At 32.0% G+C, this 25,484-nt stretch overlaps 2 protein-coding genes across 2 annotated transcripts; both read left to right on the forward strand.

Annotated features, from left to right (window-relative positions):
- The first annotated feature begins 75 nt into the window (after positions 1-75).
- On the forward strand, positions 76-564 carry LOC138337535 (protein EIN4-like). The gene has a single exon (XM_069287450.1). The coding sequence runs from the start codon at positions 76-78 to the stop codon at positions 562-564; it is 489 nt and encodes a 162-aa protein (XP_069143551.1).
- A 4,450-nt stretch (positions 565-5,014) lies between these two features.
- Positions 5,015-11,032, forward strand: LOC101253803 (OVARIAN TUMOR DOMAIN-containing deubiquitinating enzyme 11-like). The gene is made up of 10 exons (XM_004243587.5): positions 5,015-5,344; positions 5,568-5,764; positions 6,350-6,423; positions 7,236-7,290; positions 7,406-7,480; positions 7,982-8,055; positions 8,133-8,181; positions 9,526-9,610; positions 10,471-10,527; positions 10,615-11,032. Exons 2-10 carry the CDS (start codon positions 5,582-5,584, stop codon positions 10,659-10,661), a joined length of 699 nt encoding a protein of 232 aa, XP_004243635.1. The 5' UTR covers positions 5,015-5,344; positions 5,568-5,581; the 3' UTR covers positions 10,662-11,032.
- Positions 11,033-25,484: the final 14,452 nt, after the last annotated feature.

Consider the following 25,484-nt stretch of genomic DNA (forward strand, 5'->3'; position numbering starts at 1 on the left):
GAGTTGATTGACACTCGTTAGGCTATTTTAGTTTTTGTTATTCCGAGTGCAAATGATGATCGGAGCCATAATGAGATGGAGATAGTGGAAGTAGTTGCTGATCAGGTGGTTGTGGCCCTATCCCATGCGACGATTCTTGAAGAGTTAATAAGGGAGAAACTACAAGCGAGGAACGGTCTGCAACAAGCTAAGGAGAATGTTGTGAAGGCAAGTAATTCGTTTAAGAGGGTAATGAACAATGGGATGAGACGACCAATGCAATCGATTTTGGGTTTGCTTTCCATACTTCAAGATGAGAACACAAGCTCTAACCAGAAGATTATTATCGACACAATGGTGAGAACGAGCACCATTCTGTTAAATTTAATAAATGATGTAATGGATATACCTGACAAAGACGAAGGGAGATTTCCAGTAAAAATGATGTTGTTTCAGTTGCATTCACTTATCAGAGAGGCTTCTTGTCTTGTTAAGTGCTTGTGCGTTTATAATGGCTTTGAATTTTCCATGGATGTTCCTATTTCTTTACCTAATCTGGTGATGGGTGATGAGAAGAGAACATAGACGACTTTTCTTCAAGAGATAAGTTGGGTCGGGTTAATTCTATCTTAGGGAGTGAGCAACACGCGCACGACGTAGACAAGGGAATGGGTAAAAATGACCAATTTACAATGATATATAGTTGTTTAGTGGGGTGATAAGACAATTTTAAAGTTTAGGTGTCTTTATGAAAATATGGGACAACTTCGATGATGTATTTATGTCTTTTCTAAAAAAAATGATATATGCCACAACTCAACTCTACAAGAGGTTTGAGAGGAAAAAATAAATTTTTATTTCGCAGAAATGGTCAATAGTCATTTATGTTTATACGTCATAAATATTATGGTATGATTATTTGTGAACTACCAAGGGCAAAAGAAATAAAAACTCTTGCCTGTAAAGGTTGTGTCATGACCAAAATAATATTATTGTGTAACAATAAATTTGTCATTGGTTGTATACCTATGGTACAACAAAGTAAAGCAAGAAACATGTCTTGCTCGTAATAATTTTGATCATGATAATAATAATATAATTTCTTCTTCAGGAGATATTCACCATATGGATGGTATCATGGAATATGTGACAGTACACAAAATTAATTGCAAGCTCTAACGAGTTGTATTATTACCAGAGGAATAATATTGGGATTGTAGTAAGTCTCAAAAGAAACTTTTAAGTTTCAGATGAATTGAAAAGAAATATTGAGACTACAAATTATGAAAAGATTTATTATTTTCATATTACAATAATCGAAGCGGGTTATTATAAAAAAATTACCCATTTTTTCTCTTGTTTGTTGCACACAAACGTGGGCATGGTGATGGAATCACATATAAAAGTAAATTATAAGTATACTGAAATAAAGATTAGTTGGCATGACCGGTTGACCATTCTGGTTTAAATGTGATGCAAATGTAATTGAGAATTTAGGTGGCTTATATGATGAAGAACTAAAAGATTCTTCAAGAATTCTTGTGTTGCTTGTTCTCTTGATAAAATTATTATTGTACCAGCTAAGGTTGGGATTGTATTCCCTGAAATCATTGGAAACATATAAAAAGGTGAATATGAGTCCATTCATCTGCCATGTGGATGATTTGTAACTTTATGATAGATGCATCTATGCTGGGTCACATGTGCTTTGTTGTAAACTTGGTTGTTTGCTCGATTGTTAAATTAAGAGCACAGTTCCAACTATGAAATTCAACTGATAATGCTGATTGGTTTAGCAAAATTTATATGCCTCCAATTATAGCTAAATCAGTGGTGTTAGAACAAAACTCCCAAATAAGATTTGGTATGAGATAAATTTATTTAACTTATAGTAACACATGTATGCATCAAGTCAACAAGGTTTTCCCCATCATAATTGGTTCAGGGTTAGGAACTAAATAATTTTCATCTAAAATTTGAATGTTCGATTATGATTTTAATTGCTCCACCACGCACAAACATGAATTTCCAAATAAGGTTGGGATGAATGTTAGATTTTCTAACATTATGGGGAGAGATATGATTGACAGCTGAAATTTTTTATGAGGTAATTATGAATTAACTAGATCCTCGTTAAAGAAAATGCGAACTTGAAGTTCAAGGGATAATTCTTTTGCATAATGTTGCAAATATATTGTTAGATGAATGATCATATGATATAATTTAGCTGCAAATGCTACAATGTAAAGTCCTTGAAGGACAGAGTCTATGGTACGCCGGAAGCGTAATAGACAATCGGCTTCAAATATAAAATTCCTTGAAGAAGGAGAGGAGCAAATGATCAATATGGTCATGATAATGAGGAAAGTGCTATGAGAGAGCACCACGACATAATACTTCATAAAACATTGAAAAAGGTTCAGGTACTTGAAAAATAATGAAAAAATGAAGAGATCTCGATAAGTTATGTCATGTTAAATCGATATCAAATAATCATCGACGATATCTTTGATATGACGTAGTACTCAGTAATATAAATTGTGACGAGGATCTTGAATTCAAATCTGTCATATAGTGTGGACTGATAAATGGTTTGCCAAGTAAACTGCATAATTCAAGTATATTTTGTTTCACTTGGAAAAGTGAAAATGATGTTTTGGACTGATAGTCCATAAATCAAGTTATAGTGTCAGTGTGGTACAATAAATTATAATGCGGTAGTATAATCGTAAGACATAAAGTACGGTTTGTGCCTTGGGGCATAAATGTTAGTCGTAAAAATTCTGACATTATTGGAGATGTTTTCTCTTATGGTGGATGCTATGGGGTTTGTTTTGATCTGACAACATATGAAAAACTTGAATGCATATAATGAATAATTGTCATGTCTAGTTAGACAATGAAGGTTATATGAAAATCCTTGAATCAATCGAGGTGTATGAAGCATATAAAATTTTGAAGGAAATTTTTTCAATAAAACTTCAAGAATCCTTATATGGATTGAAATAATAAAAAAAAGTATAAAAAATGACTTTAATTGTCCTTGAATTTTTATGAAAAGGTCAGGATCTGAATTTGTTATAAATTTTGTATGTTGATGAATTGAACATTAGGAGCTTTTAAAAACTATTGAGTATTCGAGAAGGGGATTTAAAATGAAAAGATTCTGGAAAGACAAATCTTAGATTGAGAATTTGACGAATGAAATATTTGTCCATCAATTAAAATACACAGAAAAATTTTGATGTGATTTTTATATGGATAAATCACATCCATTGAGTACCCTAATGATTATGAAATCACTTGACATAAATGATGATTCAGTTTGATCTCAAAATAAGTATGAAGAACTTCTTGGTGATGAAACTCCATATCATAGTGTAATCAGGGCACTAGTGCATCTTACTAACAATATTCGACCAGACATTTGTTTTGCAGTAAATTTACTGGCAAGAATCAGTTCCTCCCCAACAAAAGAACATTAAAATGGTGTTGAACACATACTTGAATATCTTCGAAGGACCATAGTTATGAGTTTATTCTATTCCAAGGAATCTAAGACAGAATTGATTGATTATGCATATACAGAATATTAATATGATCCGAATAAAGTTTGATCTCAAACACGCTATTTGTTTGCATGTAGAGACACAATAATATCTTGGTATCAATGAAGCAAATGCAGGTGATCTCTTCTTCAAACCATGTAGAAATAAAGTCTTCCATGAAGCAAGTCGAGAGTGCATCCGCTTGAAATCAATGACACATCATATGCCTCTTTAAAAAAGAATTTACCAACCACAATGTATATAGACAATCAACTGCAAATGAAATTGTCCACAAGATGATTATTGATGTGAACAAGTTTGATGTGCAATTTACTTGCAACAACAAGGTCATGACGACTAGAATGATATTCAATAAATATATCCGGCAAAGCTCAAAGTCTTGATATTCATCAAATCAGAAAATGATATATCAAGATGAGTTCAACGATGCAACATCTTCGTGAATGTGATTTGATCAGAAAGACATTGTCAATGTCAATATTTGAGAAGATGATGTACATGATTGGAGACATCATCGCAAGAAATAAAGTGATGTTTTAATTGGGGGAGTGTAATGCGCGTTGCACTTTTTTTTCATTAACCGAGGTTTTGTCCCACTGGGTTTTCCTGGCAAGGTTTTTAATGAGGCAACAAATAGTGCGTATCAAACAATATGTGTACTCTTTTTCCTTCACTAGAATTTTTTCCCACAAGATTTTTCCTTGTAAGGTTTTAACGAGGCACATTATCTATGGATATTCAAAGGGAAGTGTTATAAATCCATTGTATTATGTGGATTATCCATTAGATTTATCCAACAATTAATTGAATTCATGTATAAGTGCTTCAAGGTGATAAGGTCATTTAGGATAACTATGTCTCTACTAGTTGGATGACTTTTGGGAGTGATATCTCAACAATATAAATAAAGATATCACTCACAATTTGAAAGACACACTTGAATAAGAAGAAAACTTCTCTCCTCTATCTACATTTTATGTCTTCTTCTCTTTCATTTATATTTTACTGAGCTTAGATTTCATAACACAGTTATATTTATGGCCAATCATAACTTTAATTTTTAAATGTAATTTTTTTCACTTTAAAAATAAAAATTTAATTTTCAAATTTCACAATGAGATAAAAATGTGATCAAACATTTACTTAATTAAGACGATATATCAAATCATATATGGTTTGACACATAAAGATTTATTCGAAATATTTTTTAATTATTATCCAAAATTATGTAGCCAAAAGAATAAACTTATACTATCTAATTAGATATCATAGCTACAATTTATAATAATTATCACTCGTGAATAATATTAACTGCTAATTACGTGAGTTAAATTTAAATTTGTATAATTAATCACGTTTAATTTGTATAATTCGTCATATTTTTATAATTTCAACTAACAATTCTTTATTTGATTTATATTTTGTATAAAATAATTTGTATTTATATATGGCTGTAATTTCCTTTAATTTTTCAGTTTTATTCCGAATACATTCAATCTTTTTATATATAACTATTTCAGGTCTGTATAAACATGTAGAAAATTCTTTTTTAAACCTCCAAAAAAAAAAAAAATTATAGTTAGTAGCCGAATTTGTGCAAGTAAAAGTCAGAGTTAGATATAAGAAAGAAGCTTCCATAGCTAAGCCCGCACACGCTTCCGTTTCCCTTTGGCTGTTGGTTTACCCAAACATTCAATCTCTTCAACACAAATATATGACGTTTATTTTTTTTTATATTTCAACCAACTACTTTTTGTTTCTTCTCCAAACCCTTTTTCGCTATCTTCCATTTACAGGTATCTCTCTTTTTCTTTTTCTTGATTTTGGATCTTTTAATGTTCCTTTTCTTGAATTTTTATATGGGTATTTTGACTAAAGTAATGGGGGTGTTTTATTTTGCGTATATATGCTGACAATTATCTGATTCGAACCTTACAAACTTTTAAAGATTCTTTTTTTGAGGGTTTATTTGGTTGGATGATGTTTATTGATATGAATTCTTTTTCTGTTTGTTTGAAGTTGTTTGATATAACATGAATGAATACTATGGGAATTCAAGAGCAAGTTCCAGTTCTGCATCTAGTTTGAATAGCAATTCACAGCAGGGTACTGAGGATGATCATGCCATTGCTACTATTTTAGCTGAAGAAGAGGAAAATGCTAGAAAGTATGGTGGCAAGCTTGGAAAGAGACTTTCTCATTTAGATTCGATACCGGTATGATTGTATTTTTGTTTTAGTACGAGAAAGGAAGTAATTTCAATGAGGTTTTATGATTTGATGATCATGGACTCACTGGGGTTTATGTAGAGATTTGTTTGTAATTTCCAAATACGAATCTAAGATTTTTAGAACTTGGGCAGAAGGTAAAGATTTATTAAGTGGAAATGGATCCTTAAATCCGACCAAGTGTACCATTTAGCCCTCTTGTATCATGGGTGACGGCAGATAATATTATATCAATTTTAGAAAATACGTACATAAAATACCTAGTTTTATGGATAGACCACGGGTTCATCTGCCCCATATTTTATCTATACATTTGTCCCTGATAACGTCTAGTGTCTGCTATGATCTATAAAAGATATCAAATCCAGGGAAATTTTTGACTTTTTTATGAACAAGCATATAACTTTTACATTTGTTTCTTATTTTCTGCAAACTCTAGCAAAAGTATATTTGAATGAATTGTGTGTATGTGTCCTTAGTTTGCATTGCAGTATACTACTTCATGAGCTTTATCCCATGGAAACCTTTGTGTACTATCTCTGCATTCTATTTACAGTCTTACTTTCCTGGCAGCACACTCCACGGGTAATTGGGGAGATACCTGACCCAAATGATGCCACGCTAGACCACGGAAGACTCTCCAGCAGGTTATTTATCATTATACTGATCATGCCACAATTGTTCAGCTTGAGGCCTTTGGTTGACTTACTTTTGTGAATCCAACATATATCAGTTTTGATCCTTGAGCCTATTTTATTTCCTCTATATAGATATAAATTACTGGATTACTTAATGTCCTGCTCTAACAATAATTGTCTTGTGATCAAGTTCTTCTTATTTTATTTCTATTGTAAACCCGTGTTCTTTGTAACAAAGATAGCTGCAACTATCTTTCATGGTAGATAAGGGAGTTGGTTCACATTACAATTCCATCCACTCATCTGTAAGGTCTTTCTGGGAAGATGAATGAAATAGGCAGTTGGTAGCAAGATTACAAAAAATGTAAAACCAGAGCTAGGATGGAGCCTTTTTTGTGCTTTCCTATCAAAATAAAAATAAAAATTAGAAATATCTATAAGAAAACTAGTCACTAAAAGCTTAAAACTGTATCTTTCTATCAAAATCACTCTATATTAGTTTTTGAACTTGATTGACATGATTTTTTACGTCATATATTTCACGGAATTATACTATTTCAAGTATTTATCCAGATTATTACTTTTTGTGCTCATAAGTTCTTTTTCACTTTACAGACATGTGAGTCTCTATGTGTAACATATATATATATATATATATGCACACACATATATATACACACTATGTCCTTTCATTAGAACCTTTAAACATAGCTGAACCCACACTTTAATTGCGCTTTGCACTTAAAAGGTGACAACTTGTTGATGTTTTTCTACAGTTTTCCCTTTTGACAACTCTGATCCTATGTTTATCTTCGATTCAGGTTGGCGACATATGGTCTCTTTGAAATGCAAATAGAAGGGGATGGGAATTGCCAGGTTGGTCTCTTTTGACTGGTCGACAAGCTTTCGTTGCACTTCAGACCCACATGCTACTTATTAATTCACAGGCAATTTGAACCTGGTTGTGACTGTCTTATTTGACTTATTGTAGTTTCGAGCCCTTTCAGATCAGTTGTATCATAATCCAGAGTATCACAAGCATGTAAGGAAGGAGGTTGTTAAACAGGTATAGTGCATGTTTTTAATATTTTCTGCTCATCATCGGAAACAGGATATGCTAAGAATTGAAAATTACATTATGCTTATGTTTGAGGATTGTGTGCATCTAAGATTGCCACTTACTGTACCTGGTACTATTAAATCCAAACAACTATCGATTGGATAATTTGCCCGAGGACTTATAGACTGTTAACTAAAGTAGGCCAAGAAAAAGGATTGACTTTTTTATTCTTTTGGGAAAAGAGAAGGCTAAGAACAACTATTGTTATATCATAAGTTCAGAGTGTGACATTTCTGGTGAAACTCTCATTTTGCTGCTCCTGGGTAACTTGTGCATAATAATAAAGAATATTTTCTCGGTTTTTATCTGAGACTCATCAGCTCAATTGCTTGACCTAATTTCTGGATCTAGTAAACATTAATACAATTACTTGCTTGAGTTTGACGCTATCTCTATATCTAGTTTTTGTCCTACATGTTTCTTATCCTAGTTGGCAATTCATTTCAGCTAAAGCAGTTTAGAAAGTTATATGAAGGTTATGTACCCATGAAATACAAAAGGTACTTGAAGAAGATGAAGAGGTAAGCTGTTTGGTCAATTTTCTGTGCTTATATCAAGAAATCTCAATACTTAACCAACATATTCTCATTCTAACCAGGTCGGGAGAATGGGGAGATCATGTCACTCTACAAGCAGCTGCTGATAGAGTAAGTTGCAAGTTTCTCTTTTTGTGTCTTAACAAGCATTGGATGCATATATGTGGTATCCTTATGAATATTTAATGCAGCATTTGAACTAATATTCAATGGCACTGTTGAGGTAGCACAGAAGAAAAATGAGGATGTACTTATGCAATATTATGATTCATTGTGATTTGGAACATTGCTTACAAGATAAAGCCAACAAATTATACTGTTAGTAAAGATGTATTGCCTGGAGCCCTGGACAGAAAAACTGATGCATTCCAAACTTGAGCTTGTTAAATAAGAAAAAGCAATGAAGTAACCTTGTTAGTAGCATCCTATCATTGCATAATATACATAGTGGAAAAGTTGAAAGATTTTAGGAAGTGAAATTTTCAGTTGATGTTGGTATATAATGTGGTAGCATCAAAAGTTATGAGTGCAGTGCAATTCTGAAAGCTTCACCGTGGTTGAGCTGTTAGCCTTTTACCATTTGGCTTTCATGGAAGTTCTTTTTGTTAAGAGAAAAAACTAGTGAATTAAGGAGGTCTACTTGGAACTCTTTGACTATGATGGAGTTTTATTCTTGACCGAAACTGTCACAGCAAATAACCTGATCATCTTAACATGAACGTTTCTAGTAGTACCTCTTACTTCCTTGCAAAACGGGCACCATCTCATTTGCTTAACCTGATCTAGTTTTTATGTGGTATACCTGTGTTGCATGTATGTTGCTGAAAAGTAACTGTAGGTTTTAGAGCAGAAGTGGGGAAGAGTAAAATTTGGCTCGTCACATCTTGTCAATTTACATAAGACTTTAAGAAGGCATACAATTGTTTAAGACATCAAATAGGTCTTTGAAAGATAATCTGTATCACAAAGTGAGTCTGGATTGGAATCCCCTTGTGTTTTATTTACTTCAAGAAGTAAAGCCGTATTTGTCCCAAAAGGCAACAGCAGTTTTATGGAAATCAGGAAATGAGTACAAAACCAGCAATTCTGGCTCATTTGTCATGTTATTGTGTCACTGAAACTAAAGAAGACGAGATTTAGTACTTTTTAGTATGAGCGAAAAATATGAAGAAGAGAAACTGTTTAAAGAAACGGCGCCGTTAAAGAAACAATATCTTCTGCCTCTTTTTTCTTACTGGTGAAGGGGAAGAATTCAAATAAAGTAGTTCCACTGTTACTGATTGAAGTTCAATATAGCATCAGACATGAAAGCAACTTAAAAGCATGAAAGCAAGTTAATAAGCCTCTCATGCATACGTTTTTATCTGCATTTCTTTCTTCTTTTTTTTTCCTGTTGTTAGGTGATTGATGTTGCTGTCTTCTAATTCTATGTAATTTTTTGGATTTTATTTGCAGTTTGGGGTAAAAATATGTTTGGTCACCTCTTTCCGGGACAATGGCTACATTGATATCCTTCCCAAGGACATACAACCTTCTAGGGGTATGTCATCCTTTCTGTTACCTAATGATCATGGTCCAATCAGTACTTGTGACAGTTATTTCATTTATGATTATTAATTCTTAAATTTCCTGCATAAATATTAAAACTCAAAAATACAAAAAGGATACCTGAAAATTACTAAACAATACTCAGATCACGAGTTGTGATATCAAATCCAGAATTTAAATAAAATAGTACTTGCTGTTTTTGCTTGGGACAAGTATCATCCCAAAGTGAAATGCTACTAAGCAACTGTTAAGTACTAAATTAGAGCAACTTCCAGAAGTCGAGGATCACATGAGACACAATTTGATAATGCCGGGCACTGGTTAAGTTTTATTTGTTATGAACTGTAAACTTGAATCATTTTTTTTTTATCAAGTCCTACTGACTCTATTTATATAGACAAACACACAGGTTCACGGTTTTCTTAGGAAAGACTAAGTTAAACCTGATAAGATTAACCTTGTCTGACACCCAACGGTGTGGCTTAGATGTTCAGATATACGAAGAGAAAAACACTAGGTGACTTTTTATTTTTGAAATCAGTCAGGTGACTTTTTCCTCGTCTATCCAAGTCTTGGTGGATAGAGTTGCTTATATCTATGCTAGTGGGAGGTAGCAGGTACCCCAAGAAACTAGTCGAGGTGCCTACAATCTAACCTGGATACCATGGTCATCAAAAAAGTAATCCTGTCTTCATAAGTAAACAAATTCCAAATCACTAGTTAGTAGATGTATCGTGTTGTGCTGATGAACATTGTTGTCTTGATCTAGCAATTTATCAATGTGTATAGGCCGTCAACATGTTTAATCTCGTGAAAGTACAGAACTCTTGACTCGTTGTTCTCGATTTTCAGAACTGTGGCTGAGTTTTTGGAGTGAAGTTCACTACAATTCGTTATACGAAATTGGAGGTAAGTGCATTATTGTTTTCGATGTTGCGCAGTAGTTGAGAATTTTTGGTCAGTTATTCTGACAACACGTTTGGTTTTTTCTTTCAGAAGCTCCAGTTAGAGTTCCCAGAAAGAAGCATTGGCTTTTTTTCTAAGCCCATTCACCAGCAAAAATACTGCATACTGCAAATTGATAACTCTACAGAGCATGGCATGCACATAACAAAATCCTATGTATAATATTGTTTATACTGCTCAGTTTGTAGAAGGAAGACATTTATGATTTAATTTTACCCGATTTCAAGATAAATTAAAAAAGTATTCTTTTGGATCTCCCGGGGTACGATTCAAGGCATGCCCGATCTGAGGGCCGCTAAACTCTGAATGTCACGTGTCACCTTTTAATACGTTGGGATGTCAAAATCGGATTTCAATCCCATTACAATAATAGAGGTAGAAATGTTTTGTATATACTTGATGAGCAGTGCTTTTGAAATTATAGTATATATATATGTTATTTGTGTCATGTCTTATTTAATTGCCTCTCTCAAATATTTTATCGATCTACGTCTAATTTTCTCAAATATTTCGGCGATCTACGTCTAACTTTCCTCATTTCTACTTAATGCAATATCTCGCATCTCCTTATTATCGTACATATATCTCTCATGTTTTATAATTTGCAAATCTCCTATGTTTTTTCTTTTAATTATTAATGATATGATAATGTGGAAAATGTCATCACGGGGAGTATACATTTGTATAGATTACAGAACTATAGCTACTCTTTTTATTCAATTCATACAGAATTTATTAATCTTTTCTATCAACCAGGTAAATATAAAATAATGACAAAAGCTAAGAAGGGTTTAACTTCAGAGTTAAGTATAAAAATATCTTGCTATTAGAAATATCCAAATCAATTGTGGTGAGTTAATTTTTTTTTTGTTTTATCATCTTCGGGCTATATGTTAAGCTTACGGGATTTACTTTAAAATTAAATTTGAAATAAAATAACTTTTATAAAGTACACTGATATATGTGTTAATTATTCAATGTATTTGTAGACAATAAAATTCGCGTTGAGAAAATAATAATCAAGAACAGAAAATTATAGCAACAATCAATTTTATTATTTCAAATGCGAGTGTTACAATCTCTATAATTACTCTGAATTCGCCTTTTCATTTATAAATTCAAGGGCTTTGAAACTTGTTCTGGAATCTATGATAGAAATTAAACTTGAACTTTATCTTGATCTTAACTTTTATTTGAATTCAAGGGCTTCGAGCTTGGTCTTGAATTCGGTGGTCTTGATCTTGATCGTTCTTGAACTTGAACGCTTGAATTCTTAAACTTGTAGCTTTGTAGAGAATTAGATGACGTTTGTACCACGGAGTTTCTCTAGCTTCTTGTTTAGAATTTTCTGTCCCTATTATGAATTATGAGGACCCCTATTTATAATTTTAGAATAGAGGAGTTGCGATTGGAATAGGATTTCGTTCAGCCAATCAGATTTAAGTGACATGACATTTGGGCTTTATGGAGTGGGCTTGTCATCTTTGACACATGTCATGATTCTATTGATTTTCTTATTTGACTTGGCATGCCACATCATCTGCACACGTGGCGCCAAGATGGGCTCTAGAATGAGATGGATTGGGTTTAACAAAGGGAAAATTGTATATAATAGCAAATTAATAACCTAAATTAAATGGAATAGCTAGGGTTTGATTTAATTGTGCTCCATAGCAAACATTAGCTAAAATTTGCCAGCGTCTCTCTCCCAAAAATCTCGCTCGCTACTCTCCATTCTCGCTCGCCTCTCTCGCTTTATACACAGAAGTGTATAATTCTGTTTTTCTGTTTTGTATAAAGCGAGAAAAAATTGTATATACACATGCAAAAATGTATATCTTCGTGTTATACACTTAATTATACAATTTACAAACATTTTACTTCAAATATTGCAGAGAAAAAGGCCAACGAATTATACAATTGCGAATTATACAATTGCAGTGAAATACAATTTTCTCTAGCTTTATACAACAAAAGTGTATATATTGTGTTTATGTTTTTATATAAAGCGAGAAAACCATATATCTTCTTGCTATACACTTATAATTATGCAATATACATACATTTTAATTCGATTCAACTGTATGCAAAACAAATTATACAATTACAACGAAATAGGCCAGTGAATTATACAATTTAGGCCAGCGAATTATACAATTGTATATGTATAGCAAATTATACAGTTTTATGTTTGCTATGGAGCGCAATTATGCAAAGTTTGCTATAGCATACAAATATGAATTTTTTGTTTGCTATATGTGAAAGTTGCCCTTTAACAAATTGGGTTCATCCAATGTAGCCCAAATCAATTAATTTAGACTTTAATTAAATTCATATTTATTGGAATTAAATATTTAACTCAATTATATCAATCCACAATATTTATTTGGATTAATATATTTATGAATTCAACACACACACACACACACACCATACACACACGCGCGCGCGCGTCAAAAGAAGGAATTGTAATTGAACTAGGAAGTGTAATCCTACTCAATTTCATATTCATATATATGTTTTATTGCCCAAGCCAAAAAAGAAATTGTAATTGAACTGGGAGAAGGATTTTATCCCACCACATGACATCTATAAATAAATACATTGTCTCCATAATTTTATCCTCAGTTACAGATTGTAAGCCTACGAAGAAAAGGTCATACTCAAGGTAATTTTCCTCCTTTTTTATTCATTTTTGTCACTTTTTTACAGCTTGACATGTCTGTCGTAGAAAATTCATATCTCATTGTAGAAAAATCAAAATCATGAACCGTTTGATTTTTCATAAACTAGGCTTATACATCTCTAACATATACAAAATTCAAATTTAATACCTTCAGAATATTTCTAGATGATTTTTTGAAGTTAGCTCTAGATTCTGTCATGCTAAAAATTCATCACTTTTTTTACAGCCTGACATGTCCGTTGTATAAAATTCATATCTCATTGTAGAAAAATCAAAATCATGAACCGTTTGATTTTGTAGAAACTAGACTTTTCGATCTCTAACATATCCAAAATTCAAAATTTAATACCTTCAGAATCTTTCTAGATGATTTTTTGAAGTTAACTCTAGATTCTGCCATGCTAAAATTTTCAGATTTGTGTGACTTACTAAAAATCTCGTGTCTTGACATAGGAACAACGAGATCACAATACTCTTGATGATTTCGAATCTAGACATAAAGGTCTACAACACATGCAAGATTCAAGATTTAATACCTTCTGGGTCTCAAACATTTTGACGGATAACTATCTCTCCTTCACTTGTATTTTCCTCCTTCTTCTTCTTCTTTTTTTTCTTTTTTTTTTGGTAGATCAACAACAAAAATTTTATATTTTACGGAGGCTACATAATGGAAGGATTTATCACATAAAAATGTGTTTAACGTACATGCCTTAACAAAATAAATAAATAATACTCTCAAGGTGTTCCAAGGCCCCAAATGCTTAACCAATTTGAAACTTTACTAGAATGTCGTGTAACGCTCCCGCCTTGAAAATAAACTCAAGGTGTTACAAGGTTCTGAGTTTTTAACAATGAAGCTTTACGAGAATACCGTGTAACGCTCCCGCCTTGAAAATAAACTCAAGGTGTTACAAGGTCCCGAGTTTTTAACCATGAAGCTTTACTAGAATACCGTGTAACGCTCCCGCCTTGAAAACAAACTCAAAGTGTTACAAGGTCCCGAGTTTTTAACCATGAAGCTTTACTAGAATACCGTGTAACGCTCCCGCCTTGAAAATAAACTCAAGATGTTACAAGGTCCCGAATGCTTAACCAACTTGAAGATTTACTAGAATATCGTGTAACGCTCCCGCCTTGAAAATAAACTTAAGGTGTTACAAGATCTCGAATGCTTAACCAACTTGAAGATTTACTAGAATTGTAATGCTCCCGCCTTGAAAATAAACTCAAGGTGTTACAAGATCTCGAATGCTTCTCCAATTTGAAGCTTTACTAGAATACCGTGTAACACTCCCGCCTTGAAAATAAACTCAAGGTGTTACAAGGTCTCTAATACTTAACCAACTTGAGGAAGGATAATCCATGAAAAGACCAGTTTAAGGTGCAAAGGGGTAAATATTGTCCACCTTAAGACATGAAAATTTAAAGATCCTTTAAAGATAAATCCATGGAAACTCTAGCTTAAGGTGCAAAGGGACAAGTTTTTCCACCTTAAGGCATAGAAATTTAAATATTCGTTGAAGGATAAATTCGCAACAAAGCTAGATTAAGGTGAAAAGGGACAAATATCGTACACCTTAAGGCATGGAAATTTAAAGATCCTTTTAAATATACACCAGTGAAAAGGTCAACTTAAGGTGCAAAGGGACAAATCTTGTCCACCTTAAGGCATGAAAATTTAAAAAGATTCTTTTAAGTATACACCCGTGAAAAGGCCTAGCTTAAGGTGCAAAGGAAAAAGTTTGTCCACCTTAGAACATATAAATTCAAAGATCTATTGAGGGATAATCCGCAACAAAGCTAGCTTAAGGTGCAAAGGGACAAACCTCACGCACCTTTAGGCATGGAATTCAATTACATACGCATTTGGAGACTTCTACTTACATACTTGAAGCCTTACCTTCATACTTAGAGGATTTGAATACTTCAACCTGTATACTAAGAGAATTTGGATACTTCAAAAAATAAACTTGAAGGATATAAAGACTTCAATTTGCATACTTGATCTAATTTAAAGACTTCAACCATACTAATAAGAGACTCATATTTTATAAGGGTTTGCCCCTCCATTGACCTATCAATACATTGTACAAGCCTAAAGTTTTATGCGACAAAAGATAAAATAAAATACATATCGCTTTGACTTTCATGCGAAAAATCAAGTGGGAACATTTTTTTTTTATAATCATGCAACTGAACTTAGAATATGGTTCTAAGAGCCTACGTACCTCAATAAAGAGGATCAATTCACAACGTAGTTATGGGGATTTGAGTGATTTTTTTTTGTGGTTGTGCCGTACACAGTTTATACTCTTGCGGGCCAAGAGTGACATGCAGTTTAGGCTCGTACCTTAAGGAGAACCATCTTACTTCAAGGATAGTATCTCTTTAGGAATTTCGCATTAATAAGACCGATCCTTAAGCCATCAGCATCAACAAGCTTGTAGTGGCAGGACGGCTTCAACTCCAAAAGCAAGTGAATATGGTGTTGCTTGAGTTGGTGTGCGATATGTTGTCCTATATGCCCACAAAGCTTCTTGCTTGAGTTGGTGTGCGATATGTTGTCCTATATGCCCACAAAGTTTCTTCCATTCTTTCATGCCAATCCCGTTTGGATTTGGAGACAACTTTCTTGAGCAGGTTGCATAGAGTCTTATTGAATGCTTCAGCAAGACCATTAGCGGCAGCATGGTACATAGAAGATTTACGCTGCTTAAAGTAAAAAAGATCGCAAATCTTGTTCATTAACTTGTTATCAAATGGTTTGCCATTGTCTGTTATTATATAGCGAAGGATGCCAAAGCGATAGATAATAGTTACTCGGATAAAATTTGTGACATTCTCTTTCTTCACCTTTTTAAGAGCGACAACTTCAGCCCATTTTGAAAAGTAATCAGTTGCAGCCAAGATGTACAAGTGTCCACCAGAAGACTTTGGTAATGGTCCTACAATATCCAGTCCCCAAGCGTCAAATGGCCAAGATGCGATGGTTGGGTGTAATACTTCGGGTGACTGATATTTGAAATTTGCATGAAATTGACAAACATCGCATTTCCTGGCAGAATATATAAGCAATCTTTCACCATGGTTGGCCACTAATACCCCATCCTCTTTTATGTGAAAGTGAAGTTTTGGTCCAGATTGATGTGATCCACATACTCCTGAGTGTGCTTCTTGCAGAGCTTGAATCGCTTCTTTCTCTCCCAAACATCGTAATAACATACCCTCAAATGATCTCCTATATAATGTATCCTTGTAGTAAAGGAAATGAGGTGCACGACGACGTATGTTAGTTCTTCTTCTTGGATTTTCTGGAAGTATCCCATAACATAGGTAGTCAATGATGGGTTGTCTCCAATCTTCCTTCGCAGCTTCAACAATGGTGACGATATGATCAAGCTTATTTTCAATATATTCTTCCTCATTTGACGGTGGTACTATCCATTTTTGATAGACAGTTACTTGCGTTTGATCAGGAAGGGTTAGCGTTGAAGCTAGAGTAGCCAATGCATCAGCTTTCTTATTCTCTGTTCAACGCACATGTTGAAGGGTTACATCTCCAAGCCATCTTATCAACTTTTGAGCATTATCATGATAAGGGCACAATTCAGGCTTTTTTACCTCATAACTTCTTAAGAGTTGATTAATCACCAATTGAGAGTCACCAAAGACCTGTAAATGTAATTGTTTCATGTCAACGACCATTTCAAGTCCAAGTATCAATGCTTGATATTCATCGACATTATTGGAGCAACATTGTTTTAGGGTAAAAGAGAATGGTAGAATCTCTTCTTGTGAAGTGATGAACACCACGCCAGCACCAACTCCATCGCGATGTGCAACCCCGTCAAAGTACATTTTCAAGGAGGTTGAACTTCAATTAACATTACATCTCATCGGTTAACTCCCAATCATTTGGTATAGGATGGTCTGCTAAGAAATCCGCTAGTACTTGTCCCTTCACGGATTTTTGAGAGATGTACACAATCTCAAATTGTTGGAATTGGAGGTACCATCTTGATAGTCGGTCACTAAGGAAAGGTTTTGACATAACAAACTTGATGGGATTTGCTCTAGAAATAAGGCGGACAACATGAGCTTGAAAATAATGCTTCATCTTTTGAATTGAAAAGACCAGTGCCAAGCATAACTTGTCAATTGGCGAATAATTTAGCTCATTTGGCGTCATCGTTCTACTTAAGTAATAAAGAGCATTTTCTTTGCCTTCACTATTCTCTTGAGCTAACAGGGCTCCTACAGACCTTTCTTGTGCTGCAATGTAGAGTATCAATGGTTTTCCAAGTATAGGGGCTGCCAAAATTGGAGGTTTCGCTAGATACGATTTGATACTTTTAAAGGTTTCGCTACATGTTTGGTCCCAATTAAAAGGAGCACCTTTCATCATGAGATGACTGAATGGTTGATATCTCCCCGCTAGATTCGAGATGAACCTTCTCAAGTAGGCTAACTTTCCTTGGAGACTTTTTAACTCATGAATATCTCGAGGTTCAGGCATCTTTGATATTGCATCGACTTTGGCTTGGTCAATTTCAATTCCTCGATGTCTCACAATAAAGTCAAGGAACTTGCCGGAAGTATTTCCGAAGGCACATTTCAACGGATTCATCCTTAACTGATATCTTCAGAATAACTCAAACACCATCCTTAAGTCTTTCAAATGATCACCCCTCTTCCTCGACTTCACTACCAAATCATCAACATAACATTCAACATTTTTATGGAGCAAGTCGCCAAAGATATTTTGCATAGCCCTTTGATATGTGGCGCCAACATTCTTTAAACCAAATGGCATCACTTTGTAGCAATAAATACCTTTTGGCGTGCGAAATGCAGTGAGTTATTCATCTTTTGGTGACATGCGGATTTCTTTCTTTATTGATGAGAGGATACGGTAAAGTCCCTGTCTTTATTGATGAGAAGAAGTCCCCTATATATACAATTTTTTTTTGACATACTATTTATAACTTTACATAATGGCCTTTACTTTTACATATGGCCTGACATACTATTTATAACTTTACATAATGGCCTTTACTTTTACATATGGTCTGACATACTATTTATAACTTTACATAATTTCTTTGTCTTCTAGTTATTGGCTGTTTCTGCTTTTATTATTCCAGCTGTACTTCTAGAATGTAGTTGTCTTCTCCGTCACATTTTTTGCATAGATGATCTGGGTATTTTTGGCCTACTAATTTACAGTATCTAGTCATCATATTTTGTGAAATAAATTTTTTTCTGATAGCTTTTGTGGTAGGTGGCTGCTCTGGTTTCAACAGGCTTAGTATCCATTGGCGTAGTTCTTCCATATCTGCTATTTTTAGCTCTTTGCAATTGGAATATATCATCGTCTGATCTCGATTGTATTAGCTCCAAAGTGCGTTTCTATTTAGATAATTATTCGATAATTCATTCAAAATGGTAGCTATCCCAATAGTTCTTTTATTTGCATAGAATTCTAGGATATTTACCCTTTGTATTTCTTCTTGTATTTCTATTTTCTCCGGGATTATCAATTCTTTGGTCAAACCAATCTTGATAACTTGTATTATAGGTTTGATTTCGTCGTATAATATTTTCGCAGTTGCTAAATAAAACTTTGTATAAAATAAAGTTCCATTAGTTATTCTTTTGTAATGTAGAAACACTTTGTGTAGTTCTGGTATCTTAGTTATTTCTTCACCTGTTATGGTGTATACTGTACTTAAAAGTCCATAATTGTAGCAAGTTGCTACTAGATTTGAATCGGTACATGGTTGTGCTATGAGTTTATTATATTCCTGTAAGTGTTGGATTATATAATCTTCATTTGGATTTTGGGTATTTTTAGCTCTGGGGTTTAGATTCAAAAAGGTTTGAATTTTGTGTATATTTTCTATATACGTCCTGGTGATAAGGTTATATATTTGTTTGTGTGAATCCAAACTGGTTTTGTAGGTATTTACTTGTGGGGGAACAAATACATCTTTTTGGGTATATTCTGGAAGGTATAGTCTGGAGAATAGTTTATTCATATTGGTATTTGTATATTTTATCTTACCATCTTCTTTTTTTGTAGTTGATCCTCCTGTAGATGTGCTACCTGCAACTGTATTTAACATTTTGTTATGGGTTTTAAGGTGTTTCCCAACGCCACCTTCTAGTTCCGCATGTTTAGAGTCATGCTTCTGACTTAGCTCCGCATGTTTAGAGTCATGTTGCTGACTATTAGCTGTCTTTTTTAGCATCTGTATTTCGCTTTCAATTTTTCTCCATTTTCTGACAAAGTGTTGTCATGGTAGCTAGTATTTTTTCCAATGTATCTACATTATTTTTCTCTGGAGAGATAATCTGCAATAATTTTTGTCAGTCTTGATCACTTCAATTGTAAATGTGAAATTTAATATATTCAATACTAATCTCCTTATTTCTTTTGTTGTAACTGAATCTTGTACCTTTTTGGTTATGCACCATTTTACTTGTGTAGTCTGTTCTCACAATAAATTTATTGTAAGCAATATATTGTTCAAATGCTAATAAACATTTATATAATTCAAATAATTCTTTTCTATTTATTTATTATTTTAATTATGCTTCTGTATAGGATCCTGAGTAATATCTGCAATGGTGTTCTATTTTTTCTTTGTCATATTTATATTTTAGGACTCCTCCATAACTGTGATTGCTCGAATCCGTTTCAACAATATAAGTAAATGATTTATTTTCATCTGGAAAATATAGTTTCGGTAGTTTTTTGCATAAATTTTTTATATATCTATATGTTCTTTATCTCTATTGTCAAAATGATATTCGACATCTTTCTTAAGTTTTTTTTGTAATGGTTTTAAATGTTCTGCTAATTTTGGTATGTATTCCCTCACTTGGTTTACTAATCCTAGAAAGGATTGTAATTTTTTTTTGTATCTATATTTTCATCAAGGGTGATTATTTTTCGTATCATGTGGGTTTGCATTTTTATCCCATTTTTTCTATTTGTATTCCTAGAAATTCTATATGAGGTTTCATAATTTCTGCTTTCTTTTTACTTAGGCTTATGCCAGAATGTTCAATGATGTGTATAAATTCTTCTAATAATCTGACATGTTCATCTTGTGTTTTTGAATATAACAATAAATCATCTATATAGATAATGTAATTTTCTAATTGATTAAAGTAATTGTCCATAAAATGTTGCTATCTACCTGGTGTATTTTTATATCCAAATGGTAGAACATTCCATTCATAAAATCCTTGTGGTCCAGTAAATGCCGTTAATTCTTTGGATTCTTCTTCTAGTTTTAGATGGTAAAATCCTGATTTGCAGTCAAATTTACTGAAGTAATTATATCCTTGAATTTGTCTAATTTTTAATATTTTGTTAGGCATCGGGTAGTTATATGTTTTTGTTTTTGCATTTAGATTAGATAATCTATGACCATCCTACTTTTACCTCGTTTTTGTTCACTATGTTTGTTTACAATAAATGTTGGGCTCGTGTGTTTACTATTGTTTTCTTGTATATAGTTATTATTTAGTAGTTCATTTATATGCATCTTAAATTCTGTTAAATCATTAGCATTGTCTTTTAAGGATTTTTGTGTTATTATGCTAGCTTCATCAATTAACTCAATTTTTATTTTTGTTTTATGTTTTTTCCATCTTTGTAGTGGGTTTTCATTGTAGAGTAATTCTAGCTTGTCTTGTATTGCTTTAACTTTATCTATTGCAAAGATAATAATTTCTAATTGTGTTGTTTTGTTTTTGCTTATATTTTCCAATTTTTTGCGTAATTTTTTCACTTCCTTTGATCCATTCTGTGGATTTACGTTGTTTGTTATTTACTCTTTTTGCTCCTACTTTATGTTTGCATGGTGTGGTAAACCACCAGTGTGTTCTCGTTATTATATGTGGGTATAATTTATCTAAGAATGACATTCCTAATAACATATCTTTTGTTGTGAACTCAAAATTATAGATTTCTCCTATTGTTAACATTTATCCGATATTTATATTTTTTACATTTTTTGCTTTATACGTAATCATACTTTCTTCGTTATTAAATCATGTTACCACCATAGGTGTTTTTAATATTTTCCATTTATCTTTAGATAAACAATTATACTTACATATATTTGCTTCTGCTCCTGTATCTATCATTGGTGTATAATATCTGTTGTAATATCCTTCTACAATAATTTTTGCAAGTATATAGATTTTCATTATTCATTTTGTTCTTTTGATAATTATCTTCTTATTTTGATAAGTTATAGTTAATTGTTTATTTTCTATATTATATGGTTTAAATTTCTCTAGCCATTTTATCCCTAAGGTAATGTTTTGATTTCCTTGGTAAAATTTAAATTGAATTATTAAGGGTATTCCTCCTATAATTATTTCTTTTTCTGTCATTTCCTCATTTGTTCTTATTTCTCTAGATAGTTCAGGGCATAATAATCCTGTTTTTATGATTTCTGTTTCTGGTATTAATTCTCTTGTTATATAATTTTCTTCTTGTCCTGTATTTATTAAGATTTGGTATTTTCTTTGGTCCATTATTCCGGTTATGTAGTTATGGTATGGTGTTATTTCGCCTGTGTTTAGTAGTAAGTTTTGTGGGAGTATATAGTTTCTTTTAGATGTACTCATTCTTGATGATGTAGCTCTTGTTAGTATATTCGGTACGCTTGAAGTACTTAATTATTCTTTTACTATTTCTAGGTCTTTTTCTATGTCGATTTCTTTATAACTGTAGTCGTTATTATCTATTACAGTTACTATCCTTTCAAATGGATTTTCTCTTTTTATTTTATTAATATTATTTTTTGCCGTTATTTTATGTTTTGTTGTCAATACATATAAATTTTTACATCTTGCTGTGAATATCTTACTTCCTAGTGCTAATTCTATGCCAGACATTTTCCAGTATAGAACTAATGATTTATCTATATTTCGGTCTGTTAATGCTACTGAATAGTTAGCACTTATTATGAATTTAAATTTTTGGTATATTAAGTTTCCTTTTACTGTATTGATTATGCTTTTTTCTATAAGTTGTATAATTCTATCGTCTGCTAGGTATATTTCAATAGGAATATCTATTCCTTCTCTAAAACATGTTTTTATTAGTATTTTTTTTCCTCCTAAATGTACATATTTTATTGGTGTCTTGGTTTTTACATCTTGTATTTCCTTGTTTATTATTCTTTTATTTATTATTGGTATTTGTGCCTTTCCGTTTGTATATTTACAATCTGATGTGTTCCTTTTGACTAACTATATAGTATTCATCTTTTTGCTTTCTAAACCAATTTCTTATGGTTGGTATCTCAAGTACTTTTTCGACACTTAAGTCTAGTTCTTTTCCTTTTATTTGTTCAAATATTGTACTATCAAATATGATTTTTTGTTCTGATGATTCTTCGTTTTGATAATTTTCTCTTGATATTATTTTTATATCTTCTTCAGACATTAGATTTCTTCTTCGATTATTTCTTCATCTATTTCTAAGCTTAGGTCGTTGTCTGATAGTTCGTATATGCTGTCATTTTCACTTAATTCATAGTCTAAGTAATCTAATTGCATGTATTCTTCATTGTCTATTAATATTTCTGCTATTTGTTTTTTCTTTGGATTTTTTGGTAGTCTGCAATCTTTAGCAATGTGTCCTAGCTTTCCACAGTTGTAACAAGTACATTCTGATGGTTTCTTTTTTGGCTTATATGGTCCTTTTGTTTTATAATTCTTTACATAATATCTTTGGCGTGGTTTCCTGTATTTATATTTAGTTCCATATTTTTTATATCGTCTAGGTCGTCGTTTTTTATAATATTTTTCTGTACATCCAAATTGTGGGACTGTTTTAATTTTGCAGCATTTTAGGTTTATGAGTAATACTTTTTCCATTTTTATTTCGATTTTGTGTTTTTCACATAGTTGTATAAACCAATGTTGTAAGAATTTTATTCTTGCTCCTAGGGTAACTGTTACTCCTTCATTATTCCAATCTTTAAGTATTTTGGAACCAAAAGGTTCTCGTAGTTTTGAGAAATATAGCTTTCATATCTCCTTACTTTCGTTTATATCGTATTTTCCTTTGTAATAATATTCCTTAAATGCACATGTATATTCATCCAGATAACACATATTGCATATAGATAATTTTGTCATAAGGAATCTATTGGTTAATTTTTCTTTATTTTGTTCTTCTATTTCTGTAGTCATACTACTGAATTCGTTTCTTATAGTCATTTCATATTTAGCTAGTATATCCATATTTGTTGTTGCTATAGTTCCATCCAATTGTTTATTACTTCTGAGCGTTTCTAAACTTTCCTTAGATTTCCGAGCCATAATTTTGTTGCTCCTATTAGTGTTCTTTCTATATAGTCTGGTGTTTCGTTGATTGCTATTTTATTGTCAATTAGTTGTTTTGATATGTATCCTATCCATAATTGGATTGTTTTATTAGTATCTGTAACACAGTCTAAATTTAAAAATTATGTTGTTCTGTTATTGGTTTAGGTGTCCATTTTTTATTTAGGCTACTGTTCCATAGTGTATCTGATCTATCCGATTGTTTGTAAGTTTAATAAGTGGGGGTTGTTCTTCTTGGACTACTTCTTGGGTTTTTTACTACTGATGTACTGGGTTTGTCATCTATTTTAACATCTCCTGTATTTATTTCTAATTCATTTGAGTTATTTATTTGTTCTAAAAGTTCTGTATATGTTTCACTTATTTCTGATTTTTTGTCATGACCTATTGTATCTAATTCACCTATCTCATCTATTTCAAGGTTTTCTTGTAACTTTTGTTTAATTTTATTTATTTCGTTAGTTAATTCAATTTCTTTGCTTTTTTTTTTTGTTTATTTTCATATAATAATTTAGTTCATTTAGTTCTTTTTCTAATTCGTTGATATTTATATTTTTTATTTCTTCTATATATTGTACTTCTTGTTTTGCTTGTGATTTTATTATTTCAATTTCTTTTAGCTTATCTATCTCTTCATTTTCTTTTGTTATACGTAACATAACTGTTAGGTTATCTTCTAGTTTTGCCATTTCTTTTTCTAGCATTAGGTATAAAATATTTCTTATCTTTTTATATCTCCTTCCTAAGTTTGAAAATATTATTTTTATTTTTAGTCCATCTTGATTTTCATATATCTTTTCATCTACTGCAAATTCATCTTTATTCATGGTAGGTTATGTTGTAATTTGTATTCAAGGTGACGTATTTGTATTTCTAAAGTAAATATAACTTTTCTTTGTGCTAGTATTGATTTTTGGCATATTCTTGCTAATATATTTCTTTAAAGTCGTCTTTTCGATGTCTTAACTCTTGTCGTTTTTCAATTATTTTCTCTATCAGTTGTTGTTTATGTTCTTTGTTTATATTGTTTTCTCAAATAGCAAATATATTTATATTCCGTTTTAGAAATTATATCTATTAAGTGGTCCATATTACTTTCATTTGTCTTAATAATCTGTAGTATTTTATAATTTTTGTATAAAGTTTTTAACTTTTTACGTATTTTTCGTATTTTTCTTTTTATCTTAGTCCTTGTTATGTCAGTTGCTTTATTTAATAGTGAATTGTCTTTTAACATTTTCATAAATTTCTCTTTGTTGTTTGGTTAGCCTAATTATTTAATTTATGTTCTCTAGTATATATTCTTCATACTGCATATCTTGAGTTCTTTGATATTCCATTATATTTTTGGTTATCAGATGTCCTAGTAGTATTAGGTTTTTAGTTGTTTCTATCCAATAATCCAAATAGTCGTAGTTTATCATTAGTCAAAATATATATCTAAGTCATGATATAGGTCAATTTCAAAATTATCTGGTATGATTAATTCTGTCCAACCTTGGGTTGTAACTTCTATTATTTCAAACATTAATAATTTCTCATAGATTATCCTTTTTACATCTGTGTTTATATTTTTTAGTATATATAATATCAATACGTTGTAGTTATCATCATCGTCTAGCAAGTAGGTATTCATTTTATCATATGTTGTGCTTAAAAAATTCTATTCCCCTAACCTCTTAGCCGATTATACTTATTCATCATGAAATATTAATAATTTAATAATCATCTTTTCTGGTCACTACTATGGCTTTCTTTTTCAATCAATTACCCTAACAGCGCCTCAACTTTGTTTACTCCCCTAAATGGCCTTCTTGCCTACTGGTTTAAACTT

Source organism: Solanum lycopersicum, chromosome 7 (assembly GCF_036512215.1).
Source record: "Solanum lycopersicum chromosome 7, SLM_r2.1".
In the NCBI taxonomy this organism is placed as follows: Eukaryota; Viridiplantae; Streptophyta; class Magnoliopsida; order Solanales; family Solanaceae; genus Solanum; species Solanum lycopersicum.

Excerpts from the sequence above, each read along its gene's own strand:
- LOC138337535 (XM_069287450.1), top strand. The coding sequence starts at position 76 with ATGGAGATAGTGGAAGTAGTTGCTGATCAGGTGGTTGTGGCCCTATCC.
- LOC101253803 (XM_004243587.5), top strand. The coding sequence starts at position 5,582 with ATGAATGAATACTATGGGAATTCAAGAGCAAGTTCCAGTTCTGCATCT. Across the intron at positions 6,424-7,235 it reads CACGGAAGACTCTCCAGCAG|GTTGGCGACATATGGTCTCT; the intron begins GTTATTTATCAT and ends TCTTCGATTCAG. Across the intron at positions 7,481-7,981 it reads GGAAGGAGGTTGTTAAACAG|CTAAAGCAGTTTAGAAAGTT; the intron begins GTATAGTGCATG and ends AATTCATTTCAG.